The 21,946-nt window shown below is 32.2% G+C and overlaps 1 protein-coding gene across 1 annotated transcript in view; it reads left to right on the top strand.

Annotated features, from left to right (window-relative positions):
• Nucleotides 1–10,505, top strand: part of LCP2 (lymphocyte cytosolic protein 2) — a 68,860-nt gene extending 58,355 nt beyond the window's left edge. The window contains exons 16-21 of the mRNA XM_051978888.1: nt 678–810; nt 1,640–1,683; nt 4,918–5,012; nt 6,415–6,492; nt 7,524–7,679; nt 9,903–10,505. Of these exons, the coding sequence (XP_051834848.1) occupies nt 678–810; nt 1,640–1,683; nt 4,918–5,012; nt 6,415–6,492; nt 7,524–7,679; nt 9,903–10,025 (629 nt within the window). The 3' untranslated portion in view covers nt 10,026–10,505. The remainder of the gene's footprint in view (nt 1–677; nt 811–1,639; nt 1,684–4,917; nt 5,013–6,414; nt 6,493–7,523; nt 7,680–9,902) is intronic.
• Nucleotides 10,506–21,946: the final 11,441 nt, after the last annotated feature.

Below are 21,946 nucleotides of genomic sequence, written 5' to 3'. Positions count from 1 at the left end.
CCTATTTAACATACATGGAAAGAATCAAGAGAGAATCAGTGAAGAAGTGTGAAAATTTTTTGAAAAATCAATTATTTCTAAAAAGAGATGTTTTTTTTTTTTTTTTTTTTTTTTAACCAACATAATGAATCAAGGGAGCAGCTAGATGTGGATAGAGCAACAGTCCTGGAACTAGTAAAACCTGAGTTTAAAGCTGGCCTCAGATATTTACTAGCCATGTGACCCTGGACAAGTCATTTAAACCTGTTAGCCTCAGTTTCCTCATTTGTAAAATGAGCTAGAGGAGGAAATGGCAAAACACTCCACTATCTCTTGACAAGAAAACCCCAAATGAAGTTACAAAGAGTCATAAAGGATCGAAATGACTGAACAATAAGAGAGTCAAAGGAGAAACATATCATATGATATAAAACATGCCAAAAGAACTTAAAATTAACTTCATATAAATTTTTACCTTTATAGTTATGTCATGTAGGCATTCCAAGAAGAACTAGCCAAAATGTTTTTTGGAGGATGGGTTGTATCTTCAGAACTATCATCTAATTAGAAGCAATTATTATTCTCATTATTATCACTCTCTATATCAATCTGGTTTGTTATAGCCTTTTAATAGAAGTTTTAATGAGTAAACACATTTATTCATGGTTCTCTTAATTGTTCTTTTCTTTTCACCACAGTACCCCAGAGGCCACTCCCCCATCCAGTTATCCCCTCTTTCTCTTCCAATACTTTCCCTTCAAGATCTATTAAGCCACCATCCAAACTTCCCCAAACAGGATCTAACAGTATGCCTGGACAAATCACAGCGAGGTTCGTTTCTATCATTGCCTATTTGTTGGTTTTGAGCTAATGTAGTGTCGGTTACCATTCCAGAGCATGGTAGGGCACAATTTCCCATGCCAAGAGATTGGATCAAATGGACTAGTGGGGGAAAACAGGCCATATTTGGGATCAGTGAAGCCCTCTCTTGATCACAATGCAAGCCCATCTTGGTGTTATTCTTTCTGCTTCCCAACTTGGCAATGCATATGGCTTTTGTCATTGTCCTAACAATAGAATCAACACTTAGAAAAGAAAGGAAGAAATTTGGAGGAGGGAAAAAAGAGGTAAACATTTTAGCATCATTTGAAAACTTCATACACACACACACACAGAGAGAGAGAGAGAGAGAGAGAGAGAGAGAGAGAGAGAGAGAGAGAGAGAGAGAGAGAGAGTGAGTCTAGGAGGTAAGAGATCTCTTACATTTTAAAAAGGAAATAAAGGAAATAATCAATAAACATCCTAGATGTGACAGGAATGGTTGCTGCCCAATTTATCATGGTTAAAACAGATCAAGGGTCAGAATAGCAATAGTACTTTTCTAGTTACTAAAATAAGAAGGAAAAAAAAATCACAGAATGCCAGTAGCAGTCAACTGATTATATCCAGTAATTAGTTTGTCAGGCTTTTATTATAGTCTTTATAAGACTCTGGAATGGTCTATCTTGGAATAAGCATTTCAAGTGATCTTCATCCCTTTACTATCTTTCCTGGGATTTGGGGATAAGCAGAAGTAAGAAGAATTTTCATTGTATTTCCTTTCCCTCCACCCTGAAAATCCCACCCATTATTTTATTTATCTCTAATTCTGTCTCCACAGTACTTTTCCAACAAGTACATCCCTGCCACCATACTTGTCAAAAGGTATGTATGTGGTTTAGACTTCCTTTATAATTGCTACCACACCTAGCATACTTCTGGGCTTAGAGCAGACTTTTTTTTTTTTAACTATAGTATAATTTTGCAAACTTGCTGAGAAGGAAGACCAATTCTTTTTATAATAACTTAAAGAAAAGGCTCTCTGGCAGGCTGTAGTAACATTATATTAAAAGCAGGTAGGGGATTTAAATATCCATGAACTCACAGATATTTAGGTTTGATGAATTTTTAGCTCCAAATATCTGACCAGTAGGCATTTTGTTATAGTCTTTTTAAAAAAGATCTGACTACTCCTGCCCAAAATTTAAAAAAAATGATATGAGAGAATATAAAGTGATGTAATAGCACATATAGTGCTATATATCTATTATATACATGGAATAAATAATTTGATACGAGATATGCAATAATCTAAGCCAATATAGTATAATGGATAAAGGATGGGCCTTGGAATCAGGATGACCTGGACTGAGCTCCTGCCTCTGACATAATAAATTGGTGGTATGATCCTGGGCAAATCACTAGATTTTTAGTGCCTAAGGTAGATCTGAAACTAAAAATTTGAGGAATCATTGACCTTCATTCTGAAGGGAATTTCAAAACCAAGAACTGTCTATATTGATGAAATCACAGGTTGGTAGGTGGGTTGGCATGGGAAAGAGTAAAAACTTAATTCACTTTTGTTGGGGGAGCAAGTGTTTCTTTTTCACTTATAGTCTCTCAAGATCTAGCACAGTTCTAGACATATAATAGAACCTCTATTTGCACCTGTTATATAGCACTTTAATCTATCTCACAGTTATGTGCACAATTATTTGAAAGTCAGAATGCTGTTGTGGAAAGAATTGAATTCAATAGCATTCAGGAGAGCTGGTTTCTTATTTAGGCTCTCACAGTTATTAGTTGTATGACTTTGGGCAAGTCATTTAACCTGAACCTATTTTGCCATCTCCAAAATGAGAATAATATATACATTATGTCAGAAGATAATGAAGAAAATGCCCTGTAAATATGAGTTATTTTTGTCATAATTACATTTTACAAGTTGTACATATTTTAAATACATATTTTATAAATTGAATTATTATGGTTTAGTTGAGAGTAAATAGTTATGTATGTGAAATAAGCTGAAAACGATATGAGACAATAATGCATTCCATAAAAACAAGATATAGCATCAGACCTTACTCTCATTCATTGTTTTCTGCATGACTATGTGTGGTACCAGCTGTATTCCAGCATTTGGAAAAAAAAAATGAAGAGATCTAGGGTTAATATGAGAAGATCTGGGTTCTAGAATGAACTCTTGTTACTTACTATCTGCGTGATTCTGGTCAAAAAACTTAATGTCTCTATGCTCCAGTTTTGGCTACTGTAAAATGAGAGAGTATAATAGAATAGATGATCTCTAAAATTCTGTACAATTGTAAAATTGTGTGAATATAGTACTTAAGCCTCTTTAATGATGAATAGGATTTAGATGAATGTGTCTCTGAACAAAATGAAGTTTCTCTGAAATCTATTTGCCACATTCAGGTAATCCATATTATTATCCTCTCCCATTATTCCACATTAAGAAGAAACTAATATCAGTATTGGATTGGGCTTTCCCATTCCATACAGGCAATTCTCACAAATATCTCTGTGCTTGGACACTGGTTCTAAATTTCCTCCTGCTTCATAAATGAATAAAACAGCATTGATCAAGCACCTACTATGTGCAAAGCATAGTGTTAAGTACTGAGAATATGGATGAGAAAGCATTGCCTGGTATACTGGATAAGGAAAAAATTAATAGGGAAAGGAAGGGGAAGGAGGAGGAGAAGGAGAAAGAGAAGGAAGAGAAAGAGAAGAAGGAGAAGCAGAAAAAGAAGTAGGAGAAAAACAAGGAGGAGAAGCAGAAGAAGGAGGAGGAGAAGGAGAATAACAATGAGGAAGCAAAGGAAAGGAGGAAAGAAAAGAGTTTTTGAAATCACAGGAAAGAACAGGCCAGAAGGAAGGACAGTAGAAGTCACTCATGAGCAGGACAACTTTGAAAGTAATATGTTGAATTTATTATATTCTTAAAAGAGAAAAATGAACTGAAATAATAGACTCATGACTTGATGGAAGATGCTATATATCTATATATGCTCTTTCACGTACAATTGTTTCCTGTTATATGGTGTATATAAACCAGCTCACTTTACTTAATGTTTGTTAGGATCAGAATTTTAAAAAAAAATAACATTCAGGAAAGTTTAAAACTAAGTTTTATGCTTTTATGGCACTTTGCAATTTATAAAGGATTTCCTAAATACAAAATATTTTGTCAGTGTCATTTTAAGTTATTGAAATTTAAAATAGTATTAGGATTTTTTAAATACCCAGTATCATCTCATTTGATTTGCACAACAACCTTGTAAAAGAGGACAAATGTTATTATTTTGGTCCTGTTGTCAAAGTTTCGAGTCATTATAGATTCATTCTATAATGATAATAACAACAGTGACAATGTTGATGATGATGATGATTAGCATTTATATAGCACTTCGAAGTTTGTACAGTGCTTTACAAATATTATCTCATCCCCTCAACAAGCCTGAAAGATAGCTGCCAGTGTTATTCAGAAATTTAGTGACTTATCTAAGGTCACAAAGCTAACTAAGTGAGGCAGAATTTGAATCCAGGTCTTCCTGACTTTAGATGCAATGTTCTATCTAGAAGGAGATAACAGCCTTGCTGTAGAGAATAAAAACAAATGACTTTGTAATATATTGTCAAAGATAATTCTATGTTGCTTTGGCTAACAATTTTTATTTAGATAAAATGATGAAAAATAACTTAATGGGCATTATTACTATATACTATTACTGAAACATTTAAAAATCTATCACATACTATACAATATACTAGTTCCCTTCAGTAATTCAGTGTAATTTTCATTTGCATGTGATCAAATGATAAATTGCTTGTATTATTAATAGGTTTAAGTCATATCTAGGAGATCATTATAGATTACATTTTACTTATTCTGTGGTAAACAGAATTGTACTATGTCATCTGAGCAGATAATATGGTTTCTAAATTGTAGAAAGTATTTTTATCACTGACTCCTGGAATATCCATCAAAATAACAAAAATGATATTTGAGAAAAACAAAATATGATTTAACAGAAGTATTAAAAAATGTTACAGTAAGAGGACTATCTTGATAAGTTTTAATCTATAATTTTAAAGGTGCTATCAATAGACCACCATCTAGAAGCCCAGCTGAGAGTAGACCCTTGCCAATTCCAAACAGGCAACAAGCACCATTTCTTGGGGATGATGAGGTAGGTACAATGATCCTCAACTCATTCTTGGTAGAAAGTGATTCACCATAAACTACTTTACTATTTTTGAATAAATTTCAGTTTGAATGCATTTCATTTGTCTACAACAGATGTGTCAAACACTATTGTAATATTTTCAAATGTCCTCAGAACCAGAGCAAAATGGGTGATATTTAGCAAAATGAGTAAAAATGCAATAAAATATAGATAATATTTTATAATAGATAAGGATCCTTATGATACATAGCCTTCTAATTTCATATGCATCCATAAGGATCCTTATTATATACAATTTAGTAGTCCTTCAAAAAGTTTGTATATGAATGTGATACCACTGTTCTCTAGTCTCGAAATTACTTTCTGTGTGAATTTTAAAAACAATATGAAAACAAATAAGAGACTCCAGATACAGGAGAAAAATGAATTTTTCTCTATCAACTCTTTTGAGTTTCATCCAAATTTTGGGGACACCGACTCCCAAAGAAAATCAATTCCCAATTTCCATACACTTTAAGGTTCATAGTATTGGACAGAATCCTTATTTATTTATTTATTTATTTTGCTGAGGCAATTGGGGTTAAGTGACTCCCAGAGTCACACAGTCAGGAAGCAGTAAGTGTCTTAAGGCCAGATTTGAACTTTCATCATCTTCTTTGCCAGCACATTTGTATATACATAATTGCATATTTGTCTATAATAAGATCCTCTTCTTTTCTGTATATTTGCTTATAATAAGATCCTCTAAGTTCATATTGGGCAGCTATGTGATGTACTAGATAGAGCGCTGGACCTGGAGTCAAGGATGATCTGAGTTCTATTATGACTTTAGACACTCATTTGCTGTGTGGTCCTAGACAAGTCACTTAATCCTATTTGCCAGTTCCCTCATCTTTTCAAAGAAAACCCCAAAAGGGATCACAAGAGTAGAACATGACTGAACATGACTCAACAACGATAAAAAATAAGTTCTTTATAATATGAATGCCATCTTCATATCTATATTTGTCATGATAGCCATGGTGAAAGTTAATACAGATAAAATGCACTTTGTTGAATTTAGTCAAATTCTTGATCTTCTGATAAACTTAGTGTCATGATTTTTTAAACTAAATTTCGCTAAAAGAGTAAAATTTCCTTGGATATGATATACATGTGTATGTATGTATCTTAGTATTCTTTCAGTCCCAAGGATAGTGTTTTACCCTATGTTTCTAAAAATAAATAATTCCTGTAAACAAAACTCTTCAATTTATAGGGAATTATTTTTAATGATTCACATATATATATGTAAAGCTGTGTGAAACCAAGTTCCATTTAAAAAACACATAATTTTTCACTCTGCTTATATTAACAATATTAGCACAGTTTATTCAGCTGCAAATTTTTCTTTTAAAATCTTCAGAACTCATTGAATAATGAATGGTATGTTTCCTACGTTACTCGAACAGAAGCAGAAGCTGCTCTTAGGAAAATAAACAAGGTACAATGCAAACATTTACTGGGGATGGGGTTGGGAGAGGGAGGATAAACATATCTTTAGCAATGATATTATTGGAAAAAGCATATACAAATAGGAAATTAAATATAATTCTAACCTGTGTTTACCTGATACTCCCAAGTCAATTCTGTCAAAAATACTAGCTTGAGTAGTTTTTTCGTTTTTTTCATTTAATGACCTGATTGATTATATTTACTATTAACTGGGATCATATAGATGTAGACTAATAGACTAATCCAACATCTATCCATTCCTTTCTCAAGTATGACATTTATTACAGATCTGCTTTTCACACACACACACAAAAATCACTCTCATTTCACTTATGGAATAATTGAAAAAAATTGCTGAACATATCCCTGAACTTACTCAAATTTTTGACACTGATGAATATACAGTGTCATTTTTCAATTGATTAACTATTAAGTAGTAAGCTCTCTTAAGAGATTGCAGAAGGAAGGAAATGGTTCTTGAATCTTCCTGATAAAAAGGCCAGATTCTTTCTTCATACTAACTCAAAGCAACTAAACTGAGTCCTTATGAGATGCCATTTCTCTTTAAGTCCTACTGAGGTATAGATGCAGATTTTCACCTGCCAAAACTTACACAAAGTCAAATATGCCACAAAAATGCCTGGTTCAGATCAAATGATTTCTAGTTGTTGAAATCAGTAAGTTTTCTGCTCCCTCTTGGCTCTCTATCCACTAGTCCCCATTAAAATCTTTACTTTAATCTTTTTAAAGGTGAGCCCTTGTTGGTGAACAGTTGTTAAAAGGAGCTAGTTTTGTGGTTCCCTCTGCAATTGTTTGCACCATATATTTTCTATATATTTTTCACTAAGTAAATGAACCCAATTCATAAAATATAGAGATTCTACCTACGATTCGAATCTGAATTTCCCTTGTGAATTCTCTATTGACAGCTTCTATTAAATCCTAGATGTTTGCCCATTGCTGACACCTATTCTTTATTCAGCATTTTATGATGAAAATTTCTTTTGATATTTCTTTTAGGATGGCACTTTCCTGGTGAGAGACAGCTCTAAGAAAACAATTACCAAACCATATGTACTCATGGTGTTGTACAAAAATAAAGTGTATAACATTCAAATTAGTTACAATGAAGAAAGTCAAGTTTACTTATTGGGAACTGGGCGTCCAGGGAAAGAGGTAATGAACATTTGAAAAAAATGACTTCTGAGACTTCTTTTCAGACTAACTTTCTGGAAAAATTAAATAGATATCCAATCACGAAATGCAAAATATTTAATACATTCTGTGAAAGTCATTCTGTGAGGTAAATATTAAATAGAGAATTTATTAAGTGCTTACTATATATGCCAAGCATTGGGTTACTAAACACAAATATTCTTTGTTGTTGTTTTTTAAACCAATTTGTGTAATCAATAGTTATGCCACTGCAAATTTCTAGAATTTTAGACATTCCTAAAAAACAAAAACTAATAAAAAACCAAAGCCACATTAAAAGACTTTGGTGGAAGAATTAAAAGGGCATGTGAATATTATGACAGAATTGCTGATTAGGTAGTTAAGAAAATGTTTATTTTTCCAACACTTTGAGGTTTGCCTATCTTAAGATTGTTAAACTGGTTTTTCCTATTCTTCCCTCTGGGCAAAGTATCCTGGCTCCTGGCTTGTGACTTATCAGAGGACCATTGAATTGGAGCTAGAAGGAATGTTAAAAGTCACAGATATCAAACCTTATTTCATTCATGAGAACATTGAAGCTAGATGATTTATCCAATGTAATAGACATAGTAGAAGTCCGAGGCAGGATTTGAACTCAGTTCTTCCTTATTCTCTTCTGAACCAATTGATTGAGTTAAGCTAGAATTATCTGATTCTACAGCAATTAAGAGAAAAAAACTGATGGACAGATTTGTAGATATTGGACTTATCCGGCATTGAAAGTACATAACTAATAGTTCTTTCCATCCTCACGCCAGACATGACAATCTATTCCAAAAGTTGAGAACACTGAATATTTTTGAAATGTAAAATAGAATGCCAATAATATGATTAATTTGCCCTACAAAATTGGTCAATGTAGCAGGTAGATGATGAGTGGATAGAGCACCAGCCCTAAAGTCAGGAGGGCCTGAGTTCAAATCTGACCTCGGACACTTAATATGTCCTAGCTGTGTGGCCCTGAGGAAGTCACTTAACCCCACTTGCCTCAGCAAAAAAAAAAAAAAAAAAAAAAAAGTCAAATGTGTATATAAGTGTGTATATAAACCAAATGTTTTTTTTTTTCAAAATGATGCATAATGGGAATAAAGAGACATAAATCAGAAAGCAAAGAGACAAGTCCTGCTATATCTTTTTAATAGCCCTGTGAGATTGATCATGTCACTCACACTTCTACCCTTCAATTTTGTTAGCTGGAAAATGGAAACAACACTTTTATATCTTTAACATGGCATTGTTGGATTGATCAAATGAAAGAATACATTGTGAAAATAGATTGTGAAAATGCTTTTTTAAAAACAAAGTACTATATAAATTCAAGTTTTTGAAGCTATTTAAGTTAGGCCCAGTCCTACATGAGAGAAATTAAAAAAAAAAAAGATTATTCTTAGCACTATAAATTAAACTGATTATAATAATAGTAACCTTATACTATTTTTTTTTACTGTGCTAAGCAATTTATTTATTTATTTTATTATTTTTTTTTTAAATAACTTTTTATTGATAGAACTCATGCCAGGGTAATTTTTTACAGCATTATCCCTTGCATTCACTTCTGTTCCGATTTTTTCCCTCCCTCCCTCCACCCCCTCCCCCAGATGGCAAGCAGTCCTTTTTACATGTTGAAACCTTATACTATTTATGAAGTATTATATGTTTCAAAGCTCTTTGGCATATATAATCTCACCTAATTTTGTATTCATTGAGGTAGTAACAAGACAACTGTTACTATCCTCAGTCTAAGAATAGAAAACTAAGATGGAATCTAAATAATTTGTTTAAGGGTATATGTCCAGGTAATAGTCAATAAGCTCAGCAACCTGGTTTCCTAATAGCTAGTCAATCTACTCTTACATAAAACAATACTATTATTGAGGGAAAAATAATAAATAGCTTTATTACAAGGAACAATGGCCACAAGATTTAAGGAAACTAACAATTTAGACAGTGTTAGAAAGTAATTTCTTTTTTGTATATCATGAGTCATTTGTTGTTTGAGATTTATGGGAAAATAATATTATTCAAGATGCTCTGCTAAGAGTTTAACACTAAGCAGAAAACTATCACAGATGTGCTAAGTTCCATATTATTGAACTTAATTACTAAGCCCTAACCAGTTTTTTACCTCAATTCATACTATTAATTCCAATCCTGAACATGTTTCCCTTTTTTTTAAACCCTCAGGATTTTTTATCAGTTCCAGACATTATTGACTACTTCAGGAAAATGCCACTTTTGCTTATTGATGGAAAAAACCGAGATTCCAGAAACCAGTGCATGTTAATATATGCTGCAGGATATCCTTAGGAAACTATCGAGTAATTATCAGTCTCTTCCTCATCTGTCAGCACCAGAAGATGATCTACTACCAATAAGACTATGAACAGAGATCTCAAACTAAGGAGAAAAACTTTGTTTTATTTCATTTAAATACTTTTCATTCAAATATGCTTTTTTAAGGATGGAATCTCTAATTATTTATTATTCTTCAATGTTTGTAAAACTGCACAACTGATAATGTTCACAATTCAAGTGAACCCTAATGATTCAATTTATACAGATTATGTAGGTATTTTTGAGCACCTCCTTAATGTGTATTTTACATATGTCTAGCAAAAATAAACACTTAATTCCTATGAGACCTCAGAAGTTTATATGTCACAAATTGACTTCTGTTATAAATAAAACTTGTGCAGTCATTAATATTTAAAAGTTGTAATTTCAAAAGTTTGAAAGCCTAGATGATTTGTTGTTGTTGTTAAAAGATAAAAAGGTATCTTCCCTCCACTCTGTGTTTGAACTGAATTTGTTCTTTTAATTTATATGTATAACATTTATTGATTAGTCCATAATCCTATTTTCTTGATTTTAAGGAAAATTTCAAGATTAAAGGTCCAATGAAAAAATTCTAAAATTATTGACCATATTTTGCTTTATCTAATTAATAATGGGTGAACAGAATTCTAAGGTAAGTCATTTTTACAATTAATACTTCATGGGAAATCAGGGATTCCTTTCCATTGTGATGTCTGGTCTCATCAAACAAGAGTTTTTCCACACTGAAAGTCTAAATAATAGGCTAAGCCTAACTCAGATTAGTCCTTTGGGGGTTTAGGCTTGAAGAAAATGAGACACTTGTAGGTCAATCAACAATTAATGAAAGGAATTGAAAGCCATAGAATCATAAGGATAACCATAAAGGATATAGCACTCCCTCAGATAAGGATAACCATAAAGGATATAGCACTCCCTCAGATAGATCTGGTCCTTTCTCTTCAATATGGAAATAGGAGTAAGCTCGACAAGATGTATGTGACTCAGGTAGTATTGCAACCTTTTTATGTCTGACCTGAGGTCAAGAGGAAGCCACAACTACAACCAGGTGGCTTGAGACTCAACTTAGGCCAATCAGATCTTGGGAGAACTTCCTTTGCCTTTAGGAAAGGAACTAGCCTCCACTGGAGTGGGGGAGAAGAGGATATCCCTAGCCAATCATAATGTGAAATATTATATAAAGAAAAAGAAATATAATTATGGAAGTTGAACCTTTAAAAACATACTTATATTTTGATAATTGTTCCATGATCTATGTTTCCACTATGATTGGTATGAAGTTTAGTCTATTATTTCATTGTATAAAAGCCATAAAGGATTCAATGAAAATGCTTATTTTAAAAAGCAGCAATAACACCCCATATGCCTATACTTTGTTATGAAGCTTTTGGAGCATTTTAGAAATTTTTCTAAAAACATCCTCCCAACTGTAATACATCATCTTTCTTCCAGAAATTTAGCTTGCTTACATTAGTAGCATTATCTTTCCCCCAGACCTGTATTTTTATTGATAAAAATTCATTATGTACAAATTCCCTCTGCCAGTACTGATGGGCGACTGCTCTTTAAGTTATAGTTGTGGAGGTGCAGAGTTAAGTGCTCTGTCATGGATCAATCAGCTTTATAACCACTGTACTATGATGTTAAATCAAAAATGACTTACTCTCTCATTTCTAAAAATTCTTTTTGAGAAACACACAAAGAGACACATATATGTGCTCATATGTGTATATACATTTATATGTATATATAACATATATACACACATACATATAAATACATATAAACATAAAGGGATTTTCAATGAAGATGTGAGAAGAAAATATGCAGATTTTCACAAACAATATTCTTAAACATACAACCCCTTTACACAATTGACTGAAAAGTACAGTGAATCCAAAATTCCAGTTTTTTAAACTAATTAAAAAATGAATTTGATTTGATAAAGAAAATCAAAATCTTAAAGGCTTTTTTCCAACAAGGTTTCTCCCATGAATATAGTAAAAGCATGCAATATAATTTGAAGAAAAGAGAAAATTTACTTGATGATAAGAATTTTTCAAATCAAACAAGGCACAAAACTTGCAAACATGCTAACCAATGTTTAGAGTACAGTAAAGCTTCAAGGTGGATTACCTAGAGAGAGTAAGATTACATATGTTAGTTTTTTCAAGTCCTGCCATATCATAGATCCTTCTAAATTATATGACCATCTTAACAGTTTATTCTGTTTATACTAAGGTAATGAAGACTACTATTTAGACTGTTCCATCAGTGCATTCACACATGTATATGTGTGTATATCTCTGTGTGTGTATATATACATATATATGTCTTAGACTTTGAAGATATACAATGAACCGGGACCAAAATTGAATAGGAAGAGGATATTGGACTAAATTGCATTTGGGAAGTTTCAAAGTGCTTTTAATAATGTCAAATTTTCCCCCTAAAACAAAACAGCATCTCTTTTAAAAATTTCTTTTACATCAATATTCTTCCAGTGATGGTTTATGGCTAAAAACCAGAGAATAACCAAGTTTTCAAAAAATTAAAGTTGCAGGTCACCAAAATTAGGTACATAATAAGTATGATTAGGCTACATGATGATATGAAAGAATATGTGGGATTAATGATATAAAAGATATCATATCATCAGACATATAAATAGACATATAAGTAAAAAAGCAAGTGATAGATGAGTCATGTCAAGAGTAAACGATTGTCTACTTGTCCTATTGATATTCACAAAACGCACAAAAATTCAAGGCAGTAGTTCTAAGTTGGGGGGGTCTGTGAACTTAAAAAGTAATATTTTAATATATTTTGATGTGTATTTCAATATAATTTATTTCCTTGGTAATCATATGTATTTTATTTTAATACATTTAAAAATATTAGTCTGAGGAGTCTAGACTTGACCAGACTGCCAGACAAGATCCAAGATATAACAAAGATTAACAACCCTTTAGCAGATCTGGATCTCTCACAGAGCTTTCATGGCACACAGAAAGGAGACAAATAAGATGAGTAGATATAGATGGATTGTTTCCATGAATCCATGGATTCATGATCTATCAAAGTGTTGTACTAAAAAATGTCATTAAAGTGTGTGGAAGGGTATTTATTAAAAGATAATCCCAAAGTACAATTATTATTACAACCAATCTTCAGTGCATAGCCACAAAAATCTATTCACTAAGTTAAAGATAAATTGTACTTTCAGCAAATAAAGTACTAGTCTATTTCCTTATCATGGAACAGAGGTAACTTTGTATTTTTGAAGTTTTCCAGAATCATCATGGAGCAAACTCTGGAAGGTCCTTGAATCCCAATCTGGTAAAGTTTCAATTATGATCATTCTATTATATCACAATGTTTTGTCCCATAGGTTCGACTATAACCTCTATCTATGCAGATAATTACCAGCTCTAAATATCTTTTTTTCTCCTGATCTCTACTCTCATACTAACAATTGCCTACTGGATACATGTCATAACCAGCCTCAGATAATCCTCAATATTTAGGTATTTAACTTTTGTTATTTCAAGAATTCACATGATAATAATAGTAACTTCATCTTCACTTGTCTTGATGGTAACCTTGCCTACATTATTAGCTATGCACAGTAGCAAAAAAAAAAAAAATGGGCATGGGTTTATGTCAGCAAAAAAGAGGAAAGTATTTATAAAAGTGCTTATCAATCTGTTCCAGAAATTCCTAAAGTATTTAAGATAAAGGAGCTAAAAAAAAAAAAGGAAAAGCAGCTAAGTTGGTGGGTAAATGAGATGGCAGTCACCACCCCACTCTTGTAGGCTTCCCAACATTCATTTCACCTCCCCCACCAGCCTGTCCCACTAGGCTCCCAAGTGTTTTGGCCTGTGGACCTGGAAAAGCGAAGCAGTACAGCAACAAACACACTGAGTCACTTCTTGCAAGAATTCCCAAGTCTGATTAAGTCACATATTCATCCTAGGCATCTGCTTTTCATGGGGAACGTTTCAATCCCAAAGGTGAACGAAATAACCTCTGCCCCTCCCAGTCTAGTATAGCATTGCCACTCTTCCTCCCTGCATCACATTGGCTATTTTCTGATTACCATGTTAGGAAAAGTACATATTACCAGAACTAATGCTTTGTTATAAAGAATTGTTTTAAAAAAAAGTGCTAGGTGGCACAGTGGAAAGCCCTGAAGTCAGGAGAAACTGAGTTCAAATTCACTCTCACAGCCCTCTTTGTAGTGGCCAGAAACTGGAAACTGAGTGGATGCCCATCAATTGGAGAATGGCTGAATAAATTGTGGTATATTAATATTATGGAATATTATTGTTCAGTAAAAAATGACCAGCAGGATGATTTCAGAAAGGCCTGGAAAGACTTAATGAACTGATGGTGAGTGAAATGAGCAGGACCAGGAGAACATTATATAATTCAACAACGATACTATATGATGATCAATTCTGATGGACCTGGCCGTCTTCACCAATGAGATGAACCAAATCAGTTCCAATGGAGCAGTAATGAACTGAACCAGCTACACCCAGCGGAAAAAACTCTGGGAGATGACTAAGAACCATTACATTGAATTCCCAATCCCTATATTTTTACCCTCCTGCATTTTTAATTTCCTTCACAGGCTAATTCTACAATATTTCAGAGTCCGATTCTTTTTGTACAGCAAAATAACAGTTTGGAGATGTATACTTATTTTGTATTTAATTTCTACTTTAACATATTTGACATGTATTGGTCATCCTACCATCTAGGGGAGGGGGTAGGGGGAAGGAGGGGAAAATTGGAACAAAAGGTTTGGCAATTGTCAATTCTGTAAAATTACCCATGCATATAACTTGTAAATAAAAAGCTACTAAAATTAAAAAAAGAAAAAAAATTCAGCCCCAGACACTTTGACACTTACTAGTTATGTCACCCTTGCCAAGTCACTTGACCCTGATAGCCTTACCAAAAAAAAAAAAAAAAAAAAGAATCGTATACAGAAATGTATAGCAAAAGATTACAGTTTTTGGTGGTTTCACAAACCTAACTTCTTATTTTCCATAGGCTCAATGTATCAACATTCTTTTTTTTTTTTTACTTTTGCATCATTTTCTAGGAACAAAGTTGAAGATTGACTATATATCAAACTCAATATACCAAAATAAAATTCTTTATTGTCTTTCCCACTCCCAAATCCTTTTTTCTTCCTAACTTTCATATTTCATTTGAGGGCAGCACATACATCTAGGAACCTGATTTTGAAAATTAAGTCATCTTTAATTTCTTCCTCTCACTTAATCTTCATATATAATCAATTCTAAAGTCTTACAAAGTCTGCATAAGATATCTTATTTCTGTCACCTTCTCTTCACTTATGTAGCCACTGCTCTACTTCAAGTATTCATTACCTCTTGCCTAGATAATTACAATAGCATAATTGGTTACCAACCTCAACCTCTTTACTTCTCTAATCCATTCTCCATAGAGTTCACAAAATGATAAATATAAAGTACAAATTTAATAATTTACTACCTTGTTTAAGAAGTCTAATAACTCTGTCCTGTCTTTAGGATAAAATATAAATTGTGATTTGGCTTTTAAATCCTTTTCTAAACTGGATTTAGCTTACCTTTCCAGGTATCTTGCACATGCTGTAATATACAACATTTCATCTCCCATCTCCATGCCACATGTGCGCTCTCAGATCATCTTCATCTCAGAATCCCTAGCATTGTTAAAATCTCAGCTCATATATTATCTTCTGCGGAAAGTCTATCTTGGACAAAAACTCTAACAGGAAGACATACAGACTAGCTCTCCACCAAACTCCTTTCACAAAGATGTAGAAAATGTACCAGACTGAATTTTAAACAGGAAATCCAAGAAAAAATAACAATCAATTTTTTTCCTCTTGTGACTCCTTTTCACTAAAAATTTTTTTACACAAACCCAAGTATAGGCGTATACAAAACAGCAATACAAACCAAACATTTATTAATAAGAAATTATAAGGACATTTTAAAACAATTCTTTGCTATATATATGATTTTTACCACTTATTAAAAACAAAAACAAATTTGCATATTAATGAAATATATGTTTGTTTATTTTTACATAAAGAATAAAATCTTTGTGGAATATTTGATACTGCCAGATGTAAAGTATCTTCAGTATTTTTCAGAATTGATCAATATTTTGAAATTTTATGAACTCTCCATTCAATTACTCAAGTTAAAATGGTATCACACCATATTTTAAGAATTTTTTTCTATCCCACAACAACCCAGGGAGAATGACAGAGTCTGTAGACAAGGCTTGACCAAGGTCTGACCAAAAACATGGAGAGCATTTCATGCAAAAAAAAAAAAAAAAAAAAAAAGGCAAAAAAAAAAACAAAGTAGACACTGGAAGGATCCACCAGTTACCTCTTGAAAGAAACCTCAAATGAAAACACTCAGAACCATTGTAATCAACATTCAGAGCTTCTAGGTCAAATAAAAAATACTGCAAGCAGTCAGAAATAAAGAATTTAACTACCAAAGAGATATAGTCAGGATTTAGTAGTTACCACTATAAAGGAGCAGAAAGACTAAAATGTAGTATTCCAGAAGATAAAAAAAAAATCAAGGATTTTAATCAAGAATAACTTAGCAAAGTAGCAAAATTGAATATAATCTTACAAGGAGAAAACAGAACTTTAAAATGTAGAATCACTCCTGATAAAAAGACTAGAGCTAAGTAACATACACATGCAGGAGTCAAGAGAAAAATAAAAATGTAAAATGACCATACAATCATAAGGGACTAAACAAAGTTAAAATATTTATATTCGTATTATGGAAGATGGCACATTTGTAGCCCCTTAGAACTCCATTGACATCATGGACTATTGTTCCCATTGAGTTGTTTCAGTCATGCCTGATTTCTTGTTATCTCATTTGGGAATTTCTTGGCAAAGATATTAGATGGTTTGCCGTTTCCTTCTCTGGCTCATTTTATAGGGTTAAAACTTATTCAGGGTCACCCAGCAGTAAATGTCTGAAACCAAATTTGAACTCATGAGCACCCTGATTTCAAGGCCAATGCTCTATTCACTGTGCCACCTAGCTATCCATTTTGGTTTATAGAAAGAATTAATTTAATAGAGCAACTGGAGTTATTCTCTTATGTTCTGCTTATCTTAAAAAGAAAATGGAAATAATGGAGAAGAACAATACATCTAAAGATGGGAAAAAAGAGGAATGGGAGATTTATCTTACATAAATGGAGTAAGCAAGTAGAAATTTTATATAAAGAAGAGGAGAGAGAGGAGAGGAGCTAGCAATACTTGATTTTCACTTTGGTCTGAAATAGCAAAAGGTATGAAGAATACATATACATATATACAGTTGGATACAGCAACATATTTCACCCAATAGGAAAACAGAAGGGACAGAAATTAAGAAAAAGCAGGGAAAGTATATGAAGGAGAATAGATTGAGAGGGATTAGTTAGAAGCAAAACAACCTCTTAAAGGAAGGAAAAATAAAAGGATAATGAGAAGTATAAGAGAATAGGATGATAAGAAAATATACAATTAGCAATCAAAAATATGAGTATGAATGGAATGAACTCCCCCTTATGGAAGAGGATGATAAACTGAATTAGAAATCAAGACTGAAAGACATGTTTGTTTATATGAAACACTTGAAACAAAAAGATAAACATAAAATTAAAATAAGGAGTTAGAGCAAAATTTATTAGGCTTCAGCTAAAAGGGGAAAAGGCAGGGGTAGCAATCATCATTAAATTAAGAACAAAAATAGTATTTATTAAAAGAGGTCAATAAGGAAACTATATTTTGCTAAAAGATACTATAAACAAATCAATATTAGTATAAAACATTCAGGAAATGAATAGATATCTAATTTTTTTAAAGGAAAAGGTAAATGAACTATAGAAAGAAATAGATTTGCCCCCCTTAGACACAGATAAATCCAAACCAAAACAAAAGAAAACAAAATTCAAGAATAGAATTTTTATAAAAATTAGATATGATAAGACTTTGTAGAATATTAAATAGGAAAACAAAGACATATATCTATTTCTTATCTATGTATTACACTTTCACAAAAAAATTGACGATGACAATCTTTTTTGTAGAGGCTAGAAATTGGAAACTGAATGGATGTCCATCAATTGGAGAATGGCTGAATAAATTATGGTATATAAATATTATAGAATATTATTACTCTGTAAGAAATGATCAACAGGATGATTTCAGAGTGGCCTGGAGAGCCTTACATGAATCGATGCTAAGTGAAATGAACAGAACTAGAGATTATTATACATGGCAATAACAAGATTATACAATGATCAATTCTGATGGACGTGGCTGTCTTCAAAATGAGATAATTCAAACCAGTTCCAATTGTTCAGTAATGAAGACAGTCACCTACACCCAGAGAGAGGACTATGGGACATGAGTGTGAACCATAACATAGCATTTTCAATCTTTCTATTATTGTTTGCTTGCATTTTTGTTTTTCTTAGGTTTTTTTCTTTCTTCCTAGATCTGATTTTTCTTGTTCAGCAAGATAACTGTATAAACATGTGTACATATATTGGAATTAACATATATTTTAACATATTGAACATGTATTGGACTATTTGCCATCTAGGGAAGGCAGTGGGGGGGAAGAAGGGGAAAATTTGGAACAGAAGGTTTTGCAAGGGTCAATGTTGAAAAGTTACCCATGCATCTGTTTTATAAATAAAAAGCTATAATAAAAACTTTAGAAAAAATTAACCATGAGTTACATCATAAAACCTCAAAGGAGAAATAATAAATGTATCTTTTATTAAGTGTAATACAATAAAAAGTACATTTAATAAAAGGTCATGGAGCAAAGGTTAAAAATTAGTTGGAAACTCAATAACTTAATTCTGAAGAAGGGTTGGATCAAAGAACAAACTGTAGAAACAAGTAATCAATTAATTAAAAACAATGACAACAATAAGATAAAATACCAAAATTTGTGGGAAACCAATGTAAGCAATAATTAAGGGAAATTTTATATCTCTAAACTTTTTAATCAATAAAAGAGAGAATGAATAAATCAATAAATTAGAGAAACAATGAAAAAACCTAAAACACCAGCAAAATAGCAGAAAACCCCAACAAAAATAGAAATCCCATAAATCAAAGCAGAGATGAATAAAAAGTTTAAGAAATAAATTGGTAAAAGTAGAAATTGAGTCTTCTTAAAAAAAAAAAGATTATAAAATAGGCCATTAGCTAATTTGAATAAGAAAGAGGAATATAAAATTACCAGTATAAAAGTGAAAAAGGAAACAAGGCTACCCACTATCACCATTACTATTCAATATTGCATTAGAAATGTTAGCATTGACTATGAGAAGAAAAGAGATTAAAGGAATTAAGAGTAGGTGATCAGGAAACCAAATTATCACTCTTTGAGAATGATATAATGGTATTCTTAGAGAACTCTAGAGAATCAACAAAAATACTACTAGAAACAATTCACAACTTTAGCAAAGTTGCAGCATATAAAATAAATTCCCATAAATCATCAGCATTTTTATATATTACCAACGAAGTCCAGCAGCCAGTGATACAAAGATAAATTCCATTCAAAATAACTGTAAATAGTATAAAATATTTAGGAATCTGTCAAGGGAAAGTCAGGAACTTTTTGTTCTTGAACAGAACTACAAAACACTTTCCACACAAATAAAGTCAGATTTAATAAGTTGGAAAAATATAAAATGCACACGGGTAGGCTAAGTGAATATAATAATGTCAATACTAAAATTAATCTACTTATTTAGTGTCATACCAATCAAACTCTCAAGAACTTATTTTATAGAGCTAGAAAAAAATAATACTAATGTTCATATGGAAGAACAAAAGATCAAGAATTTCAAAAGAATTAATGGGAAAAAAAATTCATTGAGGGTGACCTAGATGTGCCAGATGTAAAACTGTATTATAAAGCACTAGTCATCACAACCATTTGGTACTGGCTAAGAAATAGATAAGTTTATCAGTGGAATGGGTTAGTCAGATTCACAGGACAAAATAGTCAATAACTATAGCAATCTAGTGTTTGACAAACCTAAAGACCTCAGCTTTTGAGATAAGAACTCACTATTTGACAAAAACTGCTGGAAAAATGGGTAACTAGTATGGCAGAAACTAGGCACTGATCTACATCTAACACCATATTTTAAGATAAGGTTGAAATAGGTTCATGATTTAGACATAAAGAGTGATATTATAAGCAAATTAGAAGAACATAGGATAGTTTACCTCTCAGATCTGTGGAGAAGGAAGGAATTTGTGATCACAGAACAACTGGAAGTCATAACTGAACACCAAATAGATGATTTTGATTATATTAAATTAAAAAGTTTTTGTACACACACATGCACGCACACACACACACACACACACACACACACACCACACACAGAAAACTGATGCAGACAAGATTAGAAGGGAAGCAAAAAATTGTGAAAACATTTTTACATTTAAGAGTTCTAATAAAGGCCTCATTTCTAAAATATATAGGGAATTGACTCAAATTTATAAGAATTCAAGCCACTTTCCAATTCATAAATGGTCAAAGGATATGAACAATTTTAAGATGAAGAAATTAAAACCACTTCGAATCATATGAAAAGATGCTGTACATCACTATTGATCAGAGGAATGAAAATTAAGACAACTCTGAGATACCTCTACATACCTCTCAGATTGGCTAAAATGGCAGGAAAAGATAATGACAAATGTTGGAGGGGATGTGGGAAAACTGGGACACTAATACATTCGTGGTGGAACTGTGAATGGATCCAACCATTCTGGAGAGCAATTTGGAATTATGCTCAAAAAATTATCAAACTGTGCACACCCTTTGATCCAGCAGTTTATATCCCAAAGAGATCTTAAAGGAGGGGAAGGGACACATATGTGCAAAAATGTTTGTGGCAGCCCTTTTTGTAGTAGCAAGAAACTGGAAACTGAGTGGATGCTCAGTTGGAGAATGGTTGAATAAGTTATGGCATATGAATGTTATAGAATATTATGTTCTATAAGAAATGATCAGCAGGATGATTTTAGAGAGGCCTAAAAGAGACTTATATGAACTGATGCTAAATGAAATGAGCAGAACCAAGAGATCATTGTACACAGCAACAACAATATTATACAATGATCAATTCTCATGGACATAATTCTTTCCAACAATGAGATGGTTGAGGCCATTTTCAATGATCTCATGATCAAGAGAGCCATCTTCACCCAGAGAGAGGATTGTGAAAATGGAGCGTGGATCATAACACAACATTCTCCCTCTTTTTGTTGTTGTTCATTTGCATTTTGTTTTCTTATTCATTTTCTTTCTTTTTTGATCTGATCTTTCTTGTGCATCAAGATAACAGTACAAATATATTTACATATGTTGGATTTAATATATATTTTACTATGTATAACATATATTGGATTACTTGCCATCTAGGGGAGAGAGTGGGGAGAAGAAGGGGAAATTTTGGAACACAAGGCTATGAAAGGATCAATGTTGAAAAATTATCCATGCATATGCTTTGAAAATAAAAAACTTTAATAATAAAAAAATTAAAATAAAAAAGGTAAATTCCTAACCAATGAAGAAAAAATAAAAGTAATTGTTAAGAGTTATTTTGCCTAACCATTTGACAAGAAAATTGACAATCTAAATGAAATGGATAAATATTTCTAAAAATATAAATCGCTCAGATTAATAAAACAGGACATAGGATGCATAAGTAATCTTATTTTAGAAAAAAGAAATTGAATGAGTCATAAATGAACTTCCAAAGAGAAAAAAGAAAACAAATTAGCATCAGACAGATTTATA

This window comes from Antechinus flavipes, chromosome 2 (genome assembly GCF_016432865.1).
Source record: "Antechinus flavipes isolate AdamAnt ecotype Samford, QLD, Australia chromosome 2, AdamAnt_v2, whole genome shotgun sequence".
Taxonomy (NCBI): domain Eukaryota; kingdom Metazoa; phylum Chordata; class Mammalia; order Dasyuromorphia; family Dasyuridae; genus Antechinus; species Antechinus flavipes.
Note: the sequence above shows the minus strand (reverse complement) of the source record. Positions and strands in the feature narration are given on the sequence as shown.